The sequence below is a fragment of the Piliocolobus tephrosceles genome, chromosome 7, assembly GCF_002776525.5.
Source record: "Piliocolobus tephrosceles isolate RC106 chromosome 7, ASM277652v3, whole genome shotgun sequence".
In the NCBI taxonomy this organism is placed as follows: domain Eukaryota; kingdom Metazoa; phylum Chordata; class Mammalia; order Primates; family Cercopithecidae; genus Piliocolobus; species Piliocolobus tephrosceles.
This window is the reverse complement of record NC_045440.1, coordinates 40726440-40745566: the sequence shown is the minus strand read 5'-3', so window position 1 is coordinate 40745566 and position 19127 is coordinate 40726440. Positions and strand designations below refer to the sequence as shown.

Here is a 19127-nt window from a genome sequence, read left to right as displayed (position 1 = left end):
AGATGAGTAGATTGCAAAAATTTTCTCCCATTCTGTAGGTTGCCTGTTCACTCTGATGGTAGTTTCTTTTGCTGTGCAGAAGCTCTTTAGTTTAATGAGATCCCATTTGTCAATTTTGGCTTTTGCTGCCGTTGCTTTTGGTGTTTTAGACATGAAGTCCTTGCCCATGCCTATGTCCTGAATGGTACTACCTAGATTTTCTTCTAGGGTTTTTATGGTATTAGGTCTAACATTTAAGTCTCTAATCCATCTTGAATTAATCTTCGTATAAGGAGTAAGGAAAGGATCCAGTTTCAGCTTTCTACTTATGGCTAGCCAATTTTCCCAGCACCATTTATTAAATAGGGAATCCTTTCCCCATTTCTTGTTTTTCTCAGGTTTGTCAAAGATCAGATGGTTGTAGATGTGTGGCATTATTTCTGAAGGCTCCGTTCTGTTCCATTGGTCTATATCTCTGTTTTGGTACCAGTACCATGCTGTTTTGGTTACTGTAGCCTTGTAGTATAGTTTGAAGTCAGGTAGCGTGACGCCTCCGGCTTTGTCCTTTTGACTTAGGATTGTCTTGGCAATACGGGCTCTTTTTTGGTTCCATATGAACTTTAAAGCAGTTTTTTCCAATTCGGTGAAGAAACTCATTGGTAGCTTGATGGGGATGGCATTGAATCTATAAATTACCTTGGGCAGTATGGCCATTTTCACAATATTGATTCTGCCTATCCATGAGCATGGTATGTTCTTCCATTTGTTTGTGTCCTCTTTGATTTCACTGAGCAGTGGTTTGTAGTTCTCCTTGAAGAGGTCGTTTACATCCCTTGTAAGTTGGATTCCTAGGTATTTTATTCTCTTTGAAGCAATTGTGAATGGAAGTTCATTCCTGATTTGGCTCTCTGCTTGTCTGTTACTGGTGTATAAGAATGCTTGTGATTTTTGCACATTAATTTTGTATCCTGAGACTTTGCTGAAGTTGCTTATCAGCTTAAGAAGATTTTGGGCTGAGACGATGGGGTTTTCTAAATACACAATCATGTCATCTGCAAACAGGGACAATTTGACTTCTTCTTTTCCTAACTGAATACCCTTGATTTCTTTCTCTTGCCTGATTGCCCTAGCCAGAACTTCCAACACTATGTTGAATAGGAGTGGTGAGAGAGGGCATCCCTGTCTTGTGCCAGTTTTCAAAGGGAATTTTTCCAGTTTTTGCCCATTCAGTATGATATTAGCTGTGGGTTTGTCATAAATAGCTCTTATTATTTTGAGGTACGTTCCATCAATACCGAATTTGTTGAGCGTTTTTAGCATGAAGGGCTGTTGAATTTTGTCAAAAGCCTTTTCTGCATCTATTGAGATAATCATGTGGTTCTTGGCTTTGGTTCTGTTTATATGCTGGATTACGTTGATTGATTTGCGAATGTTGAACCAGCCTTGCATCCCAGGGATGAAGCCCACTTGATCATGGTGGATAAGCTTTTTGATGTACTGCTGAATCCGGTTTGCCAGGATTTTATTGAGGATTTTTGCATCGATGTTCATCAGGGAGATTGGTCTAAAATTCTCTTTTTTTGTTGTGTCTCTGCCAGGCTTTGGTATCAGGATGATGTTGGCCTCATAAAATGAGTTAGGGAGGATTCCCTCTTTTTCTATTGATTGGAATAGTTTCAGAAGGAATGGTACCAGCTCCTCCTTGTACCTCTGGTAGAATTCAGCTGTGAATCCATCTGGTCCTGGGCTTTTTTTGGTGGGTAGGCTATTAATTGTTGCCTCAATTTCAGAGGTTAGGCTCTATTTTTATCTTTTTTTTCAAAGCAAAAATTCCTTTAAAAATCATTACAAATCTCTTACAGAATCTTTCTCAATAATATATAACTTAGCTTTTAATCTGATACAAGATTTTCTTGCTTAAAATTTTATTAAAGAAATAAAGGGGGCTGGGCGCAGTGGCTCACGCCTTTAATCCCAGCACTTTGGGAGGCTGAGGTGGGCAGATCACGAAGTCAGATCGAGACCATCCTGGCTAACACGGTGAAACCCCATCTCTACTAAAAATACAAAAAAAAAAAAAAAAAAATTAGCTGGGTGTGGTGGTGGGCACCTGTAGTCCCAGCTACTTGGGAGGCTGAGGTAGAATAGCATGAACCCAGAAGGCAGAGCTTGCAGTAAGCCTAGATCACGCCACTACACTCCAGCCTCGGCAACAGAGCAAAACTCCATTTCAAAAAAAGAAAAAGAAATAGAGGCAATTTAGATATTTGAAAAATCTGCAAATGATAACTATTTCATTTTTTTTAGGTCAAGAGATTGGTTCTTGGTCTTTTTTTTTTTTTTTTTTTTTTTTTTTGAGATGCAGTCTCACTCTGTAACCCAGGCTGGAGTGCAGTAGCACCACCTCGGCTCACTGCGACTTCTGCCTCCTGGGTTCAAGCAATTCTCCTGCCTCAGCCTCCTAAGTAGCAGGGATTATAGGCGCCTGCCACCATGCCTGGCTAATTTTGTATTTTTAGTAGAGATAGGATTTCACCACGTTGGCCAGACTGGTCTCGAACTTCTGACCTCAAGTGATCCGCCCGCCTCCCAAAGTGCTGGGATTACAGGCGTAAGCCACCATGCCTGGCCCTGGTTCTTGGTCTTCTTAGTTTTCTCTGAGTTAGTTACAAACCTAAAAATGTTTATGATGGTAATATAAACTATACCCTATATCTACTCTACTACAGAGTTAAAAAGAAAATCTTATCATTTGTATCTGATTGAGAATGGATTTTTCAATTTGAAGTTTGTTAGAGCACTAATGGTACTTCAGGACCATATTTAACCTGGAATTAGTGACCTACAGTTATACTCACCTTCTAGTGTTTTAATTCCTTCATCTACAAACTTCCTTGCAGCAGATGGACTACAAAAAGAAAAGCATTACTTCAATATTGGGTGAAACTAACAACCATGTCTTAATAGTAAGAAGAGTTGCTATTAAGCTAAACAAGACCTGCTAAAATGTTGCATGGCTACTTTGGTAATGTTCAACTTTATCCAAAGTATGAATTATTGAAGCGTCAATCATTAGGAAGACAACTATGAACTCAGACATGAAAAAGATGTCTAAACGGCTACTGTCACAGTGCCCATGTACAGATGGCACTTGAAAACCATTCATTCATTGAACTAAGATTTACTAAGGGCCATTATGTGTCAGATACTCTTCTGGGTGCTGAAAATGTAGCAGGAATAAGAATATAAGTGGGTAGATAGAGACAACAGATAGTTACATAAACAAGAAAAATATCAGGTGGATAAATTAAAACAGAATGATATGACAGAATGGCTGGGTCCTACTTTAGACTGAGTGGCATAAGGCCTTTGAGATGATATCTAAGCTGAGGTTTGAATGACTAAAGAACCAGCTATCTAGGGGATCAAAGAGAAAAACATTTTGGGAAAAGGAAACAATTAGTGCAAGGGCCCTAAGGCTGGCATGAGCTTGGCCTGTTCAAGAGAAGAGAAAAATAAGGATGCATAGAGTGATGTAAGTGATGGTATGAGGTGCTATGGAGCACTACACAGGTGTTACACTCTGCTGTGCTTTTAGAGTCATGGTGATAGGTTTGGATTTTATTCTGAGTGCAGTGGAAAGCTATTAGAAGACACTGCACAAAGCAATGACAAAATCTGATTTAGGTTTCTAAAATATCACTTTATTCATATAAATAAATCACAACATCAGAAATGACTAAAGATGCTCTTATAGGATGGGGGCAGAAGAAACCTTACTGACTAACCCAACTTCTCTCTTATTTCATAAGGAAGGACACTGAAACCTAGAAAGATGAAGTGATTTGCTAAGGTCACAAATCTAGCTGGTGCTAGCATTGGGACCATTACTCAGATTTCCTGACATTCTTCTCACCATACCAGTTTATAGCATAATAAAGCAGGAGCGGGGAACAGAAAGAAAAGGATACACACAAATATAAACATGCAAGCACAACAGTCTGAGGCCATAGTGTTTCGGGACAAATAAACCTATATCATTCAGTAAGCTGTGCAAATATCATCACATTATATTGTGATATAGAAACTGATACTGATGTTAGGAAGGCAATGCAGCATAGAAGAAACAGAACTGAACTCGGAATCAGAAGATATGGGTTCAAATCTGGCTCTGCCATGGTTACTCATGTTCTATATTCAACTTTCAGTTCTCTTGCCTGGAAAAAAGGGATAATAGATGCTCTCTAAAACACCTTGTGGTTCACACCTATAATCCCAGCATTCTGGGAGGCTGAAGTGGGAGAGGATTGCTTGAGGCCAGGAATTCAAGACCAGCCTAGGCAACATAGGGAGACATCTTCTCTACAAAAAATAACAAAAATTGGCCACACACGGTGGCACAACCCTGTCGTCTCAGCTACTCAAAAGGAGTACTAAGGCAGGAGAGTCACTTTACCCCAAGAGTTCAAGGTTACAGTGACCTATACTAGCACCACTGCACTCCAGCCTGGATGGCAGAGTAAGACCCTATTTCTAAAAAAAAAAAAAAAAAAAAAATTGTAATTCTTCTAATGAAAATTTTAAAATGGCCTTGAGTCCCCAAGGAGTCATGCTCATTTTCAATATACTAGGTTTAAGAATTTAATATGTTTTAGAATAACTTTCACTGAAAATGCTGCCATTTAAAGAACAAATCATTATATTTAAAGGAATGCCCCATGCCATAAAGATGAGAGCACTAAAGTCTTTTCTTTTTTTTTTTTTTTGAGACGGAGTCTCGCTCTGTCACCCAGGCTGGAGTGCAGTGGCCAGACCTCAGCTCACTGTAAGCTCCGCCTCCCGGGTTTACGCCATTCTCCTGCCTCAGCCTCCCGAGTGCCTGGGACTACAGGCGCCTGCCACCTCGCCCAGCTAGTTTTTTTTTTTTTTTTTTGTATTTTTTTAGTAGAGACGGGGTTTCACTGTGTTAGCCAGGATGGTCTCGATCTCCTGACCTCGTGATCCGCCCGTCTCGGCCTCCCAAAGTGCTGGGATTACAGGCTTGAGCCACCGCGCCCGGCCCTGAGAGCACTAAAGTCTTAATATTTCAATGTTAATCTTTACTTCAGCCAGTGTCAAAAAAGCCCCCCTTGGTACTAGCTCAAATTTTAAGATAATAATCCCTTCATTTAAAAATGCCTGAAGCTGGGCAAGGGGGTGTGCACCTATAATCCAAGCCTTACTTGGGAGGCTGAGGAGGAAGAATCACTTTAGCCCAGGAGTTCAAGACCTGCATGGGCAATATACCGACCCTGTCTCAATAAAAAATAATTAAAAAAAAAATTGAGGGCTTGTTCCAAATTCATGAGGTGCTATGATAAATATCATGATAAATATAAATAGAAACAAAAGAAGCCAAGCGGGAGCAGGAAATAGATGCACACAGAGCAAGTGGTAGTGGAGTTCAGAGGAAGGAGAGGTTCTTTCTGGCTGGGGAACCAAACTGGTTTCATGAAGGAGGTAACATTTGCCTTGGATGGGGCCTTTACAGTAGAGGCATTATCTGAAGAATCAGCCTCAGATCTTAAGCTATGGAAGGGTGAACCGTATGGCTAAGGTAGAGAGGTGGTGAAGTACAGGTTTTCAGAAACAGCAAGTAATTTACTTTGGCTAACAAGAAAAATAAGCCAATTGACAACTGTGTCTGCTTAAAAAATAGTTCTTACCCAATGCCACTAACTCGAGTCAGGAAATTGATGGATGAACTCGTATCATCCTGCCGAATCTTTAAGAAAAGAAAAAAGTCTAACAATAATTTAAGAATGCTTCGAGGACTTAAATGATCTTATTGGAAACATACCAGTCTGTTAAAAGACATGAAGAGCTATTTACATTTCTTGGATGACCCACACAAAATTATTCACAGGTAACCTAAGGAGTAACAGGTGAATAACAAAGTAACTGAAGATGTCTTATCTCTAAGTTATCCAATACTTTTAAAAGGTCTATTCATAACAAATCAGAAGTGATATAATTACTATCATAGGGGTGAAATAAAACCATAAAAATGCTTGGGAGAGTTTAAACACAGAAATTCTAAAAGATGGCCGGGCACAGTGGCTCATGCCTGTAATCCCAGCACTTTGGGAGGCCAAGGCAGGTGGATCACGAGGTCAGGAGTTCGAGACCATCCTGGCTCACACGGTGAAACCCCGTCTCTACTAAAATACAAAAAATTAGCCGGGCATGGTGGCGGGCACCTGTAGTCCCAGCTACTCGGGAGGCTGAGGCAGAAGAATGGCGTGAACCCGGAAGGCGGAGCTTGCAGTGAGCCAAGATCACACCACTGCACTCCAGCCTGGGTGACAGAGCAAGATTCCGTCTCAAAAAAATAAATAAATTTTAAAAGATACCGATCTTTTAGTCAAAAGTTTATAATCTCTTTTCTGAATAGTACTGAAAATGATGAGCCAACTCTACTACAGGTGTTAACAGTCGCTTAAATGCCACATAAAACAAGTGAACATTTTATAGAAACAATATTCAAAATTTTAAAGATACAACAGTTAAAGCCATCACCTCCACTCACCTCATTTCCTGTGAGTCTCACTAGAGTGAATGGCATCAGTCACCCTGCAATGATGCTACATAGTGGCCATAAAGGCAGATACTGTAATTAATGAAGTAAACAAGTTAAAATTTTACCTTTTCCAGTTTACGTAATTTTCCAGTTGCTAAAAACTCATCAATCTTTTCAGCAATTTTTGTTCCTACTCCAGGCTACATGGAAAATTAGAAATATAAAAGTCATATGAATATAATGCTTACCAAATTATTAAAAGATAAAGTAAAAAGCAGAAAATGAAAAACAAATGAATACCATGTGATAAGGTTTGAAATAAAGGACACAGAAAATTGAACCCCCGTGAAAATAAATTCTCCTAAAGACAGAATGCTTATATGAATGACAAGAGGGAAACCCTGACAAAGTAATTATTAATATATCTTATTTAAAATTAACTTTTGTTATAGAAAAATTAGAATATACAGAGTTGCATAAAGAAGAGCATTCACTTATCAGTTTCATTACCCTGAAAAGTAAAATCATCCGTAAACTCATTCCCCAACATTTGGTATATATTATTTGACATCTTTTCTGCTTACAAATATAGGCAGAATTAGTTGGGTGATGTACACACTTTGTTCTTAACACATCATGAGCAAATTTCTATACCAATAAATAAATAAATCCAACAGTATCTTTAATGGCTGCACAGTATATCATTGTATAAATGCATAATAATTTAATTAGCAAATACCCTCCAGGTAAACATGTATATTGTTTCCAATTATTTGACAGTATCATAATATTCATAAAATTCCTTGGAACAGAGGTTGTCAAGCTTCTGCATACATCAGCATCACATGGGGGCACTTGTTAAAACACAGTATGCCGAGTTCCACCCTAGAGTTTCTCATTCACCATGTCTGGGGTAGGGCCAAGAATATGCCTAAGTTCTCAGGGGACGCTGATGCTGCTGGCCTAGACACCTCGTTCTAAGAAGCACTGCTCTGGAACTGCACATTCCAACATGGTACACTAGCCACATATGACAATTTAAGTTTAGATTAATTACAATTTAAAATTCCATTCTTCAGTCACAACATCCACATTTCAAGAACTCAATGGCCAAATGTGGCTCGTGGTTGCTGTATTGGGCAGCACTTCTCTAGAATCTAAGTTTTAGAAGAGCAGAGATCCTGTCTTTTCATTGTTTTATCCCTAGTGATTGGCATACAGGTGATCAAAAATTATGAATTAATGAATCCTAGTAGTTACACATCTCTATTAGTTTCCTTAGGAACACGATGTCAAAGTGGAATTGCTAGGTCAAAGGATATATACATTCTGACAAAGCAGCCTTCGGAAAGGCTGTAACAACCAACACTTCCATGGGCAGTAAATGAGTGTCCTTTTTTTCACATCTTTCTCCACACTGCATGTATTTGATGGGCACTATATAGTGTCTTGCTTAATTTGCAACTTTGGTATCAGTAATACTGAACTTTTTTTCATGTGTACTGGTCCTTTTTAGTTAAACATTCAGCATGCTTAATAACAGGTGTGCCAGTTATTTCTGACTGCCTCTTAGGCCTAAGTTCACTCATCAATATTCTTGATTTATTTAATGTTTAATAAATGTCCCCAAATTACTGAAAGCATATTCAAGCTTGGAAAATAGCAATTACCAGATAGAAATGAACAAAAGATTTAGAAAGCAGAATAGATTAGAGAAAGGAAATTACTCAGGCTCATTTCCTGTATCAGAAGCTTTTTAAAGGGTAATTATTTTTCCCTTTACAGATAGCGCTACAATAATTTTACTCAATAACATACTGACCTCAAGCAATTTAGACCCAAGCTACTTTCTATACCTAACATTAAGGAATAAAAGGCAAACTACTCATTCTGGAAATTTCAGATTTCTAGAATTACTGAGAAGTAATAGATTAGATAATCTAAGAAATAAGAATCTATTACTTCTATTACTAAGAAGTAATAGATTAGATAATCTAGAATAATTTCTAGAATTACTGAGAAGCAATTGTAGAATAATTTCTAGAGTTACTGAGAAGCAATTCTGGAATAATTTCTAGAGTTACTGAGAAGCAATTCTAGAAATGGGCTAGAGAGTAGCTCTGTGATTCTTAAATGATTGTGAAAAGGAACAATGATGAGATTTTTACATCCAGTCTTGTGCAAAAGGAATTTTGGATACCTTTGTACTCTTTTTAGGAATATACCATAAGTGCAGATTTGAGATGAAGTGTATCAGAGCTTTTCAGAAGCTTTTCTCTAAGAAATGAGCAGGCTATTTGCAATAAACTTAAAAAAGGAAGTACTGTAGGGATAAAAGAGGAAGTGAAAGGAAGCAGGAGTAGTTCCTGAGACTATCAATGGGTCAGTTCACCAAGACAGAAACTCAGAATTAAAGTTTAATGTATTTATAACTTACTTGGCTAGTCTATTTAAGGAGGATATACTGATGCTGAGAACTGTCTATGCCACAAGGATTTAAAGCCTATATATCAGAGCATGATTTGTACTGAGTAACAAAGTCAAGGTTAAGATGTGGCACATGTTGAATGTGGACAAATTGTCACTAAATTACAAGATGTCCAAGATTATGGTAATGTTATGACTCTGAAGGGCAAAAATATAATGGCAATTATAGTCCAGGCATGGTGGCTCACATTTGTAATCCCAGCACTTTGGGAGGCTGAGGCAGGAGGATCACTTGAGCCCAAGAGTTCAAGACTAGCCTGGCAACATAACAAGATCCAATCTTTACCAAAGAAATTTTAAAAAGTATATATATACAGATAGATAGATAGATATATCCGAGTGTGGTGGTGCATGCCTGTAGTCCCAGCTACTCAGGAGGCTTAAGATGGGAGGATTGCTTGGCTGGAGATCAGGGCTGCAGCAGTAAGCTGTGATCATGCCACCACTGCACTCCAGCCTGAGTGACAGAGCAAGATCCTGTCTCAAAAAAAAAAAAAAGGGCAATTATGGCTCATCTCCTGAGAAGGTTAAAGATAATCAAATATTAATACTGAAATTCCAGAGAACGTTTGTGAAACATTAATAGGTAAAGAACAAAAGGAGGTGATAACTATCAGGACCTGGACTAATCAAAAGTCATCTCAGGCTGGGCGCAGTGGCTCACAACTGTAATCCCAGCACTCTGGGAGGCTCAAGGCAGTGGATCACCTGAGATCAGGAGTTTGAGACCAGCCTGGCCAACATAGTGAAACCCGGTCTCTACCAAAAATGCAAAAATTAGCTGGGCATGGTGGTGCATGCCTGTAGTCCCAGCGACTCGGGAGGCTGAGGCAGGAGAATCACTTGAACCCCAGAGGCGGAGGCTGCAGTGAGCCAAGATCGTGCCACTGCACTCCAGCCTGAGCAACAGGGTGAGACTCTGTCTCAAAACAAACAAACAAGTCATATTAATTTGACATCTTTCACAAAAGATGAACAAGATATGGTCCTTAAATTTGAGGAACTTTGAATCACTTAGTAAGATTTACATGAGACAACAATCTGACTATCAATAGATAGACCATCTCAGGATATTCTTAGTGATGTTACAGGTTGAGTACCCCTAATACAAAAATCCACATTCCAGAATGTCCAAAATCTGAAGCATTTTGAGTGCTGACATGACACTCAAAGGAAATGCTCATTGGAGTATTTTGGATTTTGGATTTTCGGGTTATGAATATTCAACCATATACAAATATTCCAAAAAGAAAAAAAAAATCTGTTCCCAAGCATTTCAGATAAGGGGTATTATATTACAAATTAACAAGGGATGTGACCCTCTAGAAACTGTGACACAGTACACAAGGCTTCGTGGAAATCACAGAGAACAGGGCTAAATGCCATAAAATAAAAGGGGCTTAATCATGTGCTTATTAGTAAGATCTCTCTGGGGAACACGCACTCTCACTAACTCACATAGGTTCCTACACTTGGGGATCAGAGAAAAATAGGTGGGGACCAGATATGCTAGTGCCACTTGGTCGCCCTTCTTAAAAACCAACACTCAAGTTGAAATTCAATGTGAGTACATGTATATATTGTAACAGAGAGGAAGAAAACTGTAATTACAAATATTTTTAAAAATTTTAACCCATCTTGCCCCAAATGAAAACATTTTGAGCTTGAAAAAGTGTGTATGAAACAGCATGAATGTCATTCCAAGAAATCAGGAGTAATGAAATCGGCCTGTGTGGGTCAAGGCCGCTTCAGACAGGCAAGTTTGGTTTGGTGGAAACCCACCAAATTTGTACACGTGTGAACTCTTCGATCAACATGCTAACTAAACTTACCAATTTCTTAGCTTCAGCTCCACTCTTTATTTTGTATGGGTATTTTGCTATAACAGATGCTGCTTTTCTATAAGGAAAGAGAAAAAGGAAAACCAATTAGAAATCCAGCAGGGCCTTCATTTTTCTTAAACTGGAATATATATACACGCAAACATCTATGCTTATGGTTTCACCAAGATAACTAATTTTCTTTTTTTGTGTTTTTTGGTTTTTTTTTGAGATGGAGTCTCCCTCTGTCAACCAGGATGGAGTGCAGTGGTGTGATCTCGGCTCACTGGAACCTCTGCCTCCCGGGTTCAAGTGATTAACTTGCCTCAGCCTCCCGAGTAGCTGGGACTAACAGGCATACATCACCACACCCGGAGTTTTTTGTATTTTAGTGGAGATGGTGTTTCACCATGTTGACCAGGATGGTGTCCATCTCCTGACCTCGTGATCCACCCGCCTTGGCCTCCCAAAGTGCCGGGATTACAGGAGTGAGCCACTGTGCCTGGCCTAGTTTTCTATCTCCATATGAAACTTAAAACTCACATAAGCTGACAGACCACCTACTATATGTCTAACTTTTTAAATTTTTTTTGACATGGAGTTTTGCTCTTGTAGCCCAGGCTGGAGCGCAAAGGCGCGATCTCAGCTCACCACAACCTCTGCCTCCTGGGTTCAAGCGATTCTCCTGCCTCAGCTTCCCGATTGCTGGGATTATAGGTGCCCGCCACCACACCCGGGTAATTTTTTGTATTTTTAGTAGAGATGGGGTTTCTCCATGTTGGCCAGGCTGGTCTCGAACTCCAACCTCAGGTGATCCACCCACCTTAGCCTCCCAAAGTGCTAGGATTACAGGCGTGAATCGCTGCTCCCAGCCACTTTTTTTTTTTTTTTTTTTGAGACAGAGTCTCGCTCTGTCGCCTAGGCTGGAGTGCAGTGGTGTGATCTCCCTCACTGCAACCTCCGCTTCCTGTGTTCAAGCAATTCTCCTCCCTCAGCCTCCCGAGTAGCTGGGATTACAGGCATGCGCCACTACGCCTGGCTAATTTTTTTGTATTTTTAGTAGAGACAGGGTTTCACCATGTTGGCCAGGCTCATCTCGAACTCCTTACCTTGTGATCTGTCCACCATGGCCTCCAAAAGTGCTGGAATTATAGGCATAAGCCACCGCGCCTAAGCTATGTCTAACTTTTAAAGTATCTTGAAAAGCTCCACATTTGAGAATAACTGAATTTAAACCCTATACGTCAGAGTATGATTTGTACTGAGTAACCAAGTGATTGTTTTGATCTGTGCTGACTAACAAAGTGATTTAAATTGTATACATAATACTCAAGGGATGGGGAGACCAGCTGTCTTTCTTTCTTTGGGAGTAGAAATTATCACTGGGCCCCCTTTTTTAAAATAGCCAGTTTTTAGAAATTGTTCAAACTCCCTCATAAAAATGTGCCACATTTGAATTATTAGACACCAGATCTGCTTATGGATACCTATTTTATTTTTTTTGAGATGGAGTCGCCCAGGCTGGAGTGCAGTGGTGCCATCTCGACTCACTGCAGCCTCTGCCTCCCAGGTTCAAGTGATTCTCCTGCCTTAGCCTCCTGAGTAGATGGATTACAGGTGTGTGCTTCCACACCTGGCTAATTTTGTACTTTTTTTTGCACAGAGTCTCGCTCTGTCGCCCAGGCTGGAGTGCAGTGGTGCAATCTAGGCTCACTGCAAGCTCCGCCTCCCAGGTTCACGCCATTCTCCTGCCTCAGCCTCCCGAGCAGCTGGGACTACAGGCGCCTGCCACCTAATTTTTTGTATTTTTAGTAGAGACAGGGTTTCACCATGTTAGCCAGGCGATCTGCTAACCTCACTTGCTAAGATCACCTTGTGATCTGCCCGCCTTGGCCTCCCAAAGTGCTGGGATTACAGGCATGAGCCACTGTGCCCAGCCAATTTTGTATTTTTAGTACAGACAGGTTTTCACCATGTTGGCCAGGCTGGTTTCCAACTCCTAACCTCAAATGATCCACCTGCCTTGGTCTTCCAAAGTGCTGGGATTACAGGCATGAGCCACAGCATCCAGCCCTTGGATAGCTATTTTAAAATTCGTAGTTTCAAATTGTATTCCCTTATGTCCCCGCATCAATTTATTTATTTTTTTAATGGAGATGGGGTATTTCTATGTTGCCCAGGTTGGTCTTGAACTCCTGGGCTCAAGCCACCCACCTGCCTTGGCCTCCCAAAGTGTTGGGATTATAGACATGAGCCACCGTGCCTGGCCCCTGTATCAGTTTTTAAAAATTGTTTCCACCTTTCCGCCCCCTAGTGCTGCTGGGCCTGCAGGTCTCTGTTCCACAGGATGGAGTTTGTTAAAGTTGTTAAGAGTAAGGCCTACTTTAAGAGACACCAAATGAAATTTAAAGATGACAGGATGGTAAAACTACTATGCTCAGAAATGCTTGGTAATACAGGATAAAAATAAATACAACACACCCCAATATAGGATGATAGTTCATGTAACAGAGATATGATGTGTCAGATTGCTTATGCCTGTATAGAGGGGGATATGATAGCCTGCGCAGCATATGCACATGAACTGCCAAAATATGGTGTGAAGGTTGGCCTGACAAATTATGCTGCAGCGTATTGTACTGGCCTGCTGCTGGCCCACAGGCTTCTCAATAGGTTTGGCATTGGACAAGATCTATGAAGGCCAAGTGGAGGTGACTGGCAATGAATACAATGTGGAAAGCATTGATGGTCCACGAAGTGCCTTTACCTGCTATTTGGATGCAGGCCTTGAGAGAATTACCACTGGTAATAAAGTTTTTGGTGACCTGGATGGAGTTTTGTCTATCCCTCACAGTACCAAATGATTCCCTGGTTATGATTCTGAAAGCAAGGAATTCAATGCAGAAGTACACCAGAAGCACATCATAGGCCAGAATGTTGCAGATTACATGCCCTACTTAATGGAAGAAGACAAAGATGCTTACAAGAAACAGTTCTCTCAATACATAAAGAATAGCATAACTTCAGACATGATGGAGGAGATGTATAAGAAAGCTCATGCTGCTACAGGAGAGAATCCAGTCTATGAAAAGAAGCCCAACAAAGAAGTTAAAAAGAAGAGATGTAACCGTCCCAAAATGTTCCTTGCTCAGAAGAAAGATCGCATAGCTCAAAAGAAGGTAAGCTTCCTCAGGGCTCAGGAGCAGGCTGCTAAGAGCTAAACCAAACAATTTTCTATGAGGATTTTTCAGATAAAGACAATAAACTTATGGACAGAAAAAAAAAAAAAAAAAAACATTGTTCCCATTGCAGTTCAGCATAAATCAGTGACCTGTAATTCTTGTCCACCTTCACACATATCCAGCTTGTTAATCTGCTGACAGATTGGATACATCCTGGGAGCTCGCCGATGGTATTCTGTCCATAATTTCAATGCAAAATGTAATTCAGAGTTGATGCTGATGAGAAGTGACAGTACAGCTAAGTCAAAAGCATAAATACTGGATAGTCTTTGAAACCTTGGATTTTCCTTCTGCTATAGCACAAATAACCCTTTAGATTTGGATCTGAACTTCTTTCTAAGCACATGACTGATGATGAATCTGAAAAGACATATTTATAAGTAAAGGAGCAGGCAACAACAGTTTATGGAGGGGATCATTTCAGGAAAGGCAAGTAGTTCCAGGTCATTGGCACTGTGAGGCAAAGTCTAAAAGGGAAGAAGAATCAGATGAAAGGCCTTTTGTATGCTATGATGTATTTGGGTTTTATCAAGGTAAAGAGAAAATATTATTTAGTTATTTGAATGACAAGATCAGATAACTATTTTCAAAAGAATATTTTGGCCACAATCAAGAGAAATGCCTACTGGGAAAGGGAGAAGCATGCAGGAGTGGTAGGGAATCACCTGCTTTTCCAGACTTATTTCCCACTCACACCATACCCCTTAAGCAAACTGAATTTCTGACTCCTAGAAAACGTTATACTCTTCATGTCTCAATGCTTTGGCACATTTTATTTGTCTAGACTACTGGCCCTCTCACTTATCCCCTGATGAGCTTCTTCAAACTAAACACCTCTTTTCTGAGGCCTGCTGCAATCCAAATAGAATACAAAGTTGAATATCTCTATGATTTTGAATGATCAAATGTATAGATGATAATACAATTATTTTACTTTACATAGGAAGTCACAGAAGTAAGGAAAGGAGGGAGCACAATCAGCTCTGAACTGTGTGGAGTGGGAATGAAAGAAGGGAGCTGACTTGGGATAAAGACAGCATAGGGCTAAAAATGTGGAAAACAGTCCAGTGATACAGATTTGGAGTCACCAATATAAATGGCATTTCAAAGTCAAGAATGGCAAGATTGTCAGGGAAACTACAGAAGTAAGAAAAGAGGGCTAAGGGCAGGCAGACTTCCCGGAACCACAGGTTAATTATCCCTTATCTGAAATATCTGGGACCAGCATTGTTTCAGATTTTGAATTTTTTTCAGGGTTTAGAATATTTGCATATGCATAAGAAGATATCTTAGGGATATGTGAGGTCCAAGCCTAAACACAAAATTCATTTATATTTCTCATACACCTTACACACATACCCTGAAGGTAATCTTATACAATCATTTTAATAATTTTTTGCATGAAACAAAGTGTTGACCATTTTGACTGCCACCTACCACATGAGATCGGATGTGGAATTTTCCACTTGTGTCATCATGTCGGCAATTTTCAGATTAGGGATGCTCAACCTATACCAACATTCAAAGGTAAGACAGAAGAAGAGATGAAAGACCAGAAAGAGTGCCACTACAGAAGTCACAAGACTTTCACAGCATGAGCTATGGAGGAATGCCACTGAGAGTCCAATAAGATGAGATGTAGGTGAGAGGATTTTCAGAGCAGTGGTAGGTCCAGGCAAGGACTGAACTTCTTAATGAGTAAATGATTAGGTATTAAGAAGTCCAGGCAAGGAATGAAGATTTTTCAAGAAGATTCACTGTAAAGTGAGAAAAGAGAAAAGGTACTAGCTAGAGGGAAGTTAAGATTGTTTTGGTTTTGCTTTTAAGCGCTGAGGGACTTGGACATATTTATAGGCTAAGGAGGGCTGGCACCGAGGCTGATGCCTGGAATCCCATTACTCTGGGAGGCCGAGGTGGGTGGACCATTTGAGCTCAGGAGTTGGGAGACCAGCCTGGGCAGCATAGCAAAACCCAGTCTCTACAAAAAACTGAAAAAAAAAGAAAGAAAGAAGGAAAAAAAAAAAGAAATAAGGCGGGTGTGGTGGCATGCGCCTGTAGTCCCAGCCACTCAGGAGGCTGAGGTGGGAAGATCGCTTGAGGCTGAAGATTGAAGCTGCAGTGAGCCGTGATCATGCCACAGCGAGACCCTGTCTCAAACAAACACACATACATACATACATACATACATACATAAATATAGGCTAAGGAGAAGCAGGTGGATGTGGAAAGAATGAATAGGATAAGGTCCCTGGTGAGATGAACAAGGACAGGATCCCATGAAGGTGAGATCAGGATCTCACAGGATCAGCTTCAATCCAACCAGAAGAAAAAATGTGATTTCTTGAACCACATGCATTTCACAGTATGGACTTCATCCGCTGTCTTTCATTATGGTTAAAATTACACCGCATTTCTAGTAATTCGTGTTTGATGATGAGAAAAATACCTATCAGGCTACAGCTACCTGCAATCAGAATTGGGAACTTATCTGAACTGATGCTATAAAGCGCTGCCCACATTCTTCAAGAAATACTGAGTAAGGTATCAGCCTCGATTCTTGCTTTTTTCCCGCTCTTGCAGATGGACCAAATATCCACTGGGCCCTCAGTCCTGTTAACTGCCACACCAAACAGGGTATCCCAGAATGTATGCTAACCGAGAATGCTGCACTGTCCCACCTGTAAGCATTGTACTTGTGGATAGCTTGGCTCACGTTCTTCTCAAAGTTTGCGAGTTCTGAAAGGCAACAGAAGGCTCGGGTGAACAAGAACCACGAGTAAACAAACGAGAACTGTTTTCTGGAAGGGCATGTGGCAGCCTCTAAGATACAGTGACCACCCCTTTCCTTCAAGGGCCAGACCAAAAGCAGCCCAAGCGATGGCCCAGGTGTTGCCGGCAGGACTGACAACCAGCCAGGGGCGCCGGAGGGAGATCCCCACGGAAGACGACCCGCTGCAAGGAGCCAACCCCACCCACTGGACTGTCGGGGTGGGAGAGAAGAAAGGCAGGCGAAGGGGCTGGAAAGAAAGAAGAAAGCCAGCGGGGCCTGGCCCGGTGCTAACCCGTGAGCATGTCGGTGATTCCCCCGTTGAGAGTCTCCTGCGGCGCCTTCCGTTTGCTCATGGCGGCCTGCACCCGAGAACCCCAGAGTGTTCAGAACCAGGGCCCTCTCCCAGCTTGAAGGAGGTACCAGGACTTAGACAGGGGTGCAGGAGCAACCCAGCTCCGGCGCGACCGGCGCCACCGGCGGAACAATGGCTGTCCCTGACAGGGGGCGCGGCGCACGGCGCTTGTTGTGATGTCACGCGTCCTGGGCGGGGCGGGACAAGGCGGGGCGGGGCTAGAGGGGCGCGCCCGCGGCCGGTGAATAGAGGGAATCCGGAGGGTTCGTGGACTCGTGGACGTGGACTCGGCGCGGAGGAAATAGGCACCTCGGAATGACAGCCCAGGGGCCTTCCTTTGGGAAGACCTGGAGTTCTGACCTAAGAGATTAAATCTGTTTTCCCAGTGTTTATCTGGCATCCTTTCCTTAGAAGGGAAAGCAGGAGTGCGATCTTGATTCTGAAATACTTGCGCTGGTGGGTTGGCTTCCTGCACATAAATGTGCATTGTAATAGCGACCCAATGCATGGCGCGTTTTGTTCCAGGTCAGAGGCGACTCTGGCGTCACACTGTCAAACCTTTCTCTAACGATACCGGGCAGTCCACATTCCAGTGCAGCCCCTTAGTACTAGGGCGCTGCCGGAGCCCGGCGTGAACCATGGCGTGAACCATGCCGAGAACAGGAGTCCTCCCGCACACACCGTGTTAGTACACCTGCCAACCAGTGTCAAAAGATATTTTGTTTTTAATCCCCCTGCCTTTGCGGTAGGGACCAAATTAATGAAGAGACCGCAAGAAACGGAGAAGTGTTTTATCTAGATCATGAGCAATGGAACCCTCATTATAGCATGATGACCTACATCTGAGAAATTTACAATCTGCTTGAGAAATGGAAATGTGACATCAGCAATAGTTTATTTTACAAGCGTAACTCCTGGGTTCATATCGAACTGCAATTCCAGGCAATTGCTTTGTGCATCGACAAATTAAAATCTTATTACAAAATGATATGTAGTTGCTGTAGAGAAATCTGGAAAATGTATAAGAGAAGAAAATTAAAATCAGTGATCTCACCCTACAGCTGAACTATTATTAACATTTTGGGACATACACTTCTAGTCTTCTAACCCAGTCTATTAAAAATTCCCATTATTTTCCAATAAATATTAGTTTCTTTGATTAGCAAGGCTGTGGCGATTGTGTTTCCTTACAATATCAGTGTATATCTTAAGTTATGCTTGCTTATTGGAAATCTGTAATTCTTCTTTTTTTGAATTTCCTATTCATATCATTTACTCATTTTTCTAATGGGGGTAGTTTGTTACTAATCTGGTAGATCTTTCTATATATTACTATTTGCCCTTTTTATGGATAGCTTTTGTAAAAATTTTGTAAATGTTTGTATTTTCCTCAATTTAGTGCTTGCTTTTTAACTTTATGCCTGCAACTTCTTAACTATCTGATTAGTTAAGCTGCAGTGAGCCATGATCATTTATTATCTTTATTCTCACTGTCATTTACATATATGACTTGTCCTAGTTTTTCCCGTTCACATTTTTTTCTGTCCAATCTCTATTCCAGGTGATATTCAGATTATTTTGCTCTGAAGAATTATTCCTCCTTAAATAAAAAATGTATTTACCTCTGAATTTTAAAAGTTACAAATGTAGGGAACTGTGGGATCATTTTTACAATTTTCTTTGGTTTTTTTGAGACAGTTTCGCTCTTGTCCCGCAGGCCAGAGTTCAATGGCAAGATCTCGGCTCACTGCAACCTCTGCCTCCTGGGTTCAAGTGATTCTCCTGCCTCAGCCTCCCCAGTAGCTGGGATTACAGGATCCCGCCACCCCGCCTAGCTAATTTTTGTATTTTTAGTAGAGATGGGGTTTTACCATGTTGGCCAGGCTGGTCTCAAACTCCTGACCTCAAGTGATCCGCC

General features: G+C 41.1%; 1 protein-coding gene and 1 pseudogene across 3 annotated transcripts in view; one reads left to right on the top strand and one right to left on the bottom strand.

Annotated features, from left to right (window-relative positions):
* POLB (DNA polymerase beta) overlaps positions 1–17382 on the bottom strand; it is a 36570-nt gene extending 19188 nt beyond the window's left edge. For 2 of the 3 annotated variants that reach the window (XM_026453984.1, XM_026453986.1), the window contains exons 1-6: positions 17150–17382; positions 16766–16823; positions 10858–10924; positions 6664–6738; positions 5685–5743; positions 2838–2887 (exon numbers count right to left, since the gene is read on the bottom strand). In XM_026453984.1, coding sequence (XP_026309769.1) covers positions 2838–2887; positions 5685–5743; positions 6664–6738; positions 10858–10924; positions 16766–16823; positions 17150–17210 — 370 coding nt within the window. In that variant the 5' untranslated portion in view covers positions 17211–17382. Of the gene's footprint in view, positions 1–2837; positions 2888–5684; positions 5744–6663; positions 6739–10857; positions 10925–16743; positions 16824–17149 lie in introns of those variants that run through there. The other variant, XM_026453985.1, reaches the window with a different exon arrangement.
* Positions 13181–14066, top strand: LOC116418862 (annotated as a pseudogene).
* Positions 17383–19127: the final 1745 nt, after the last annotated feature.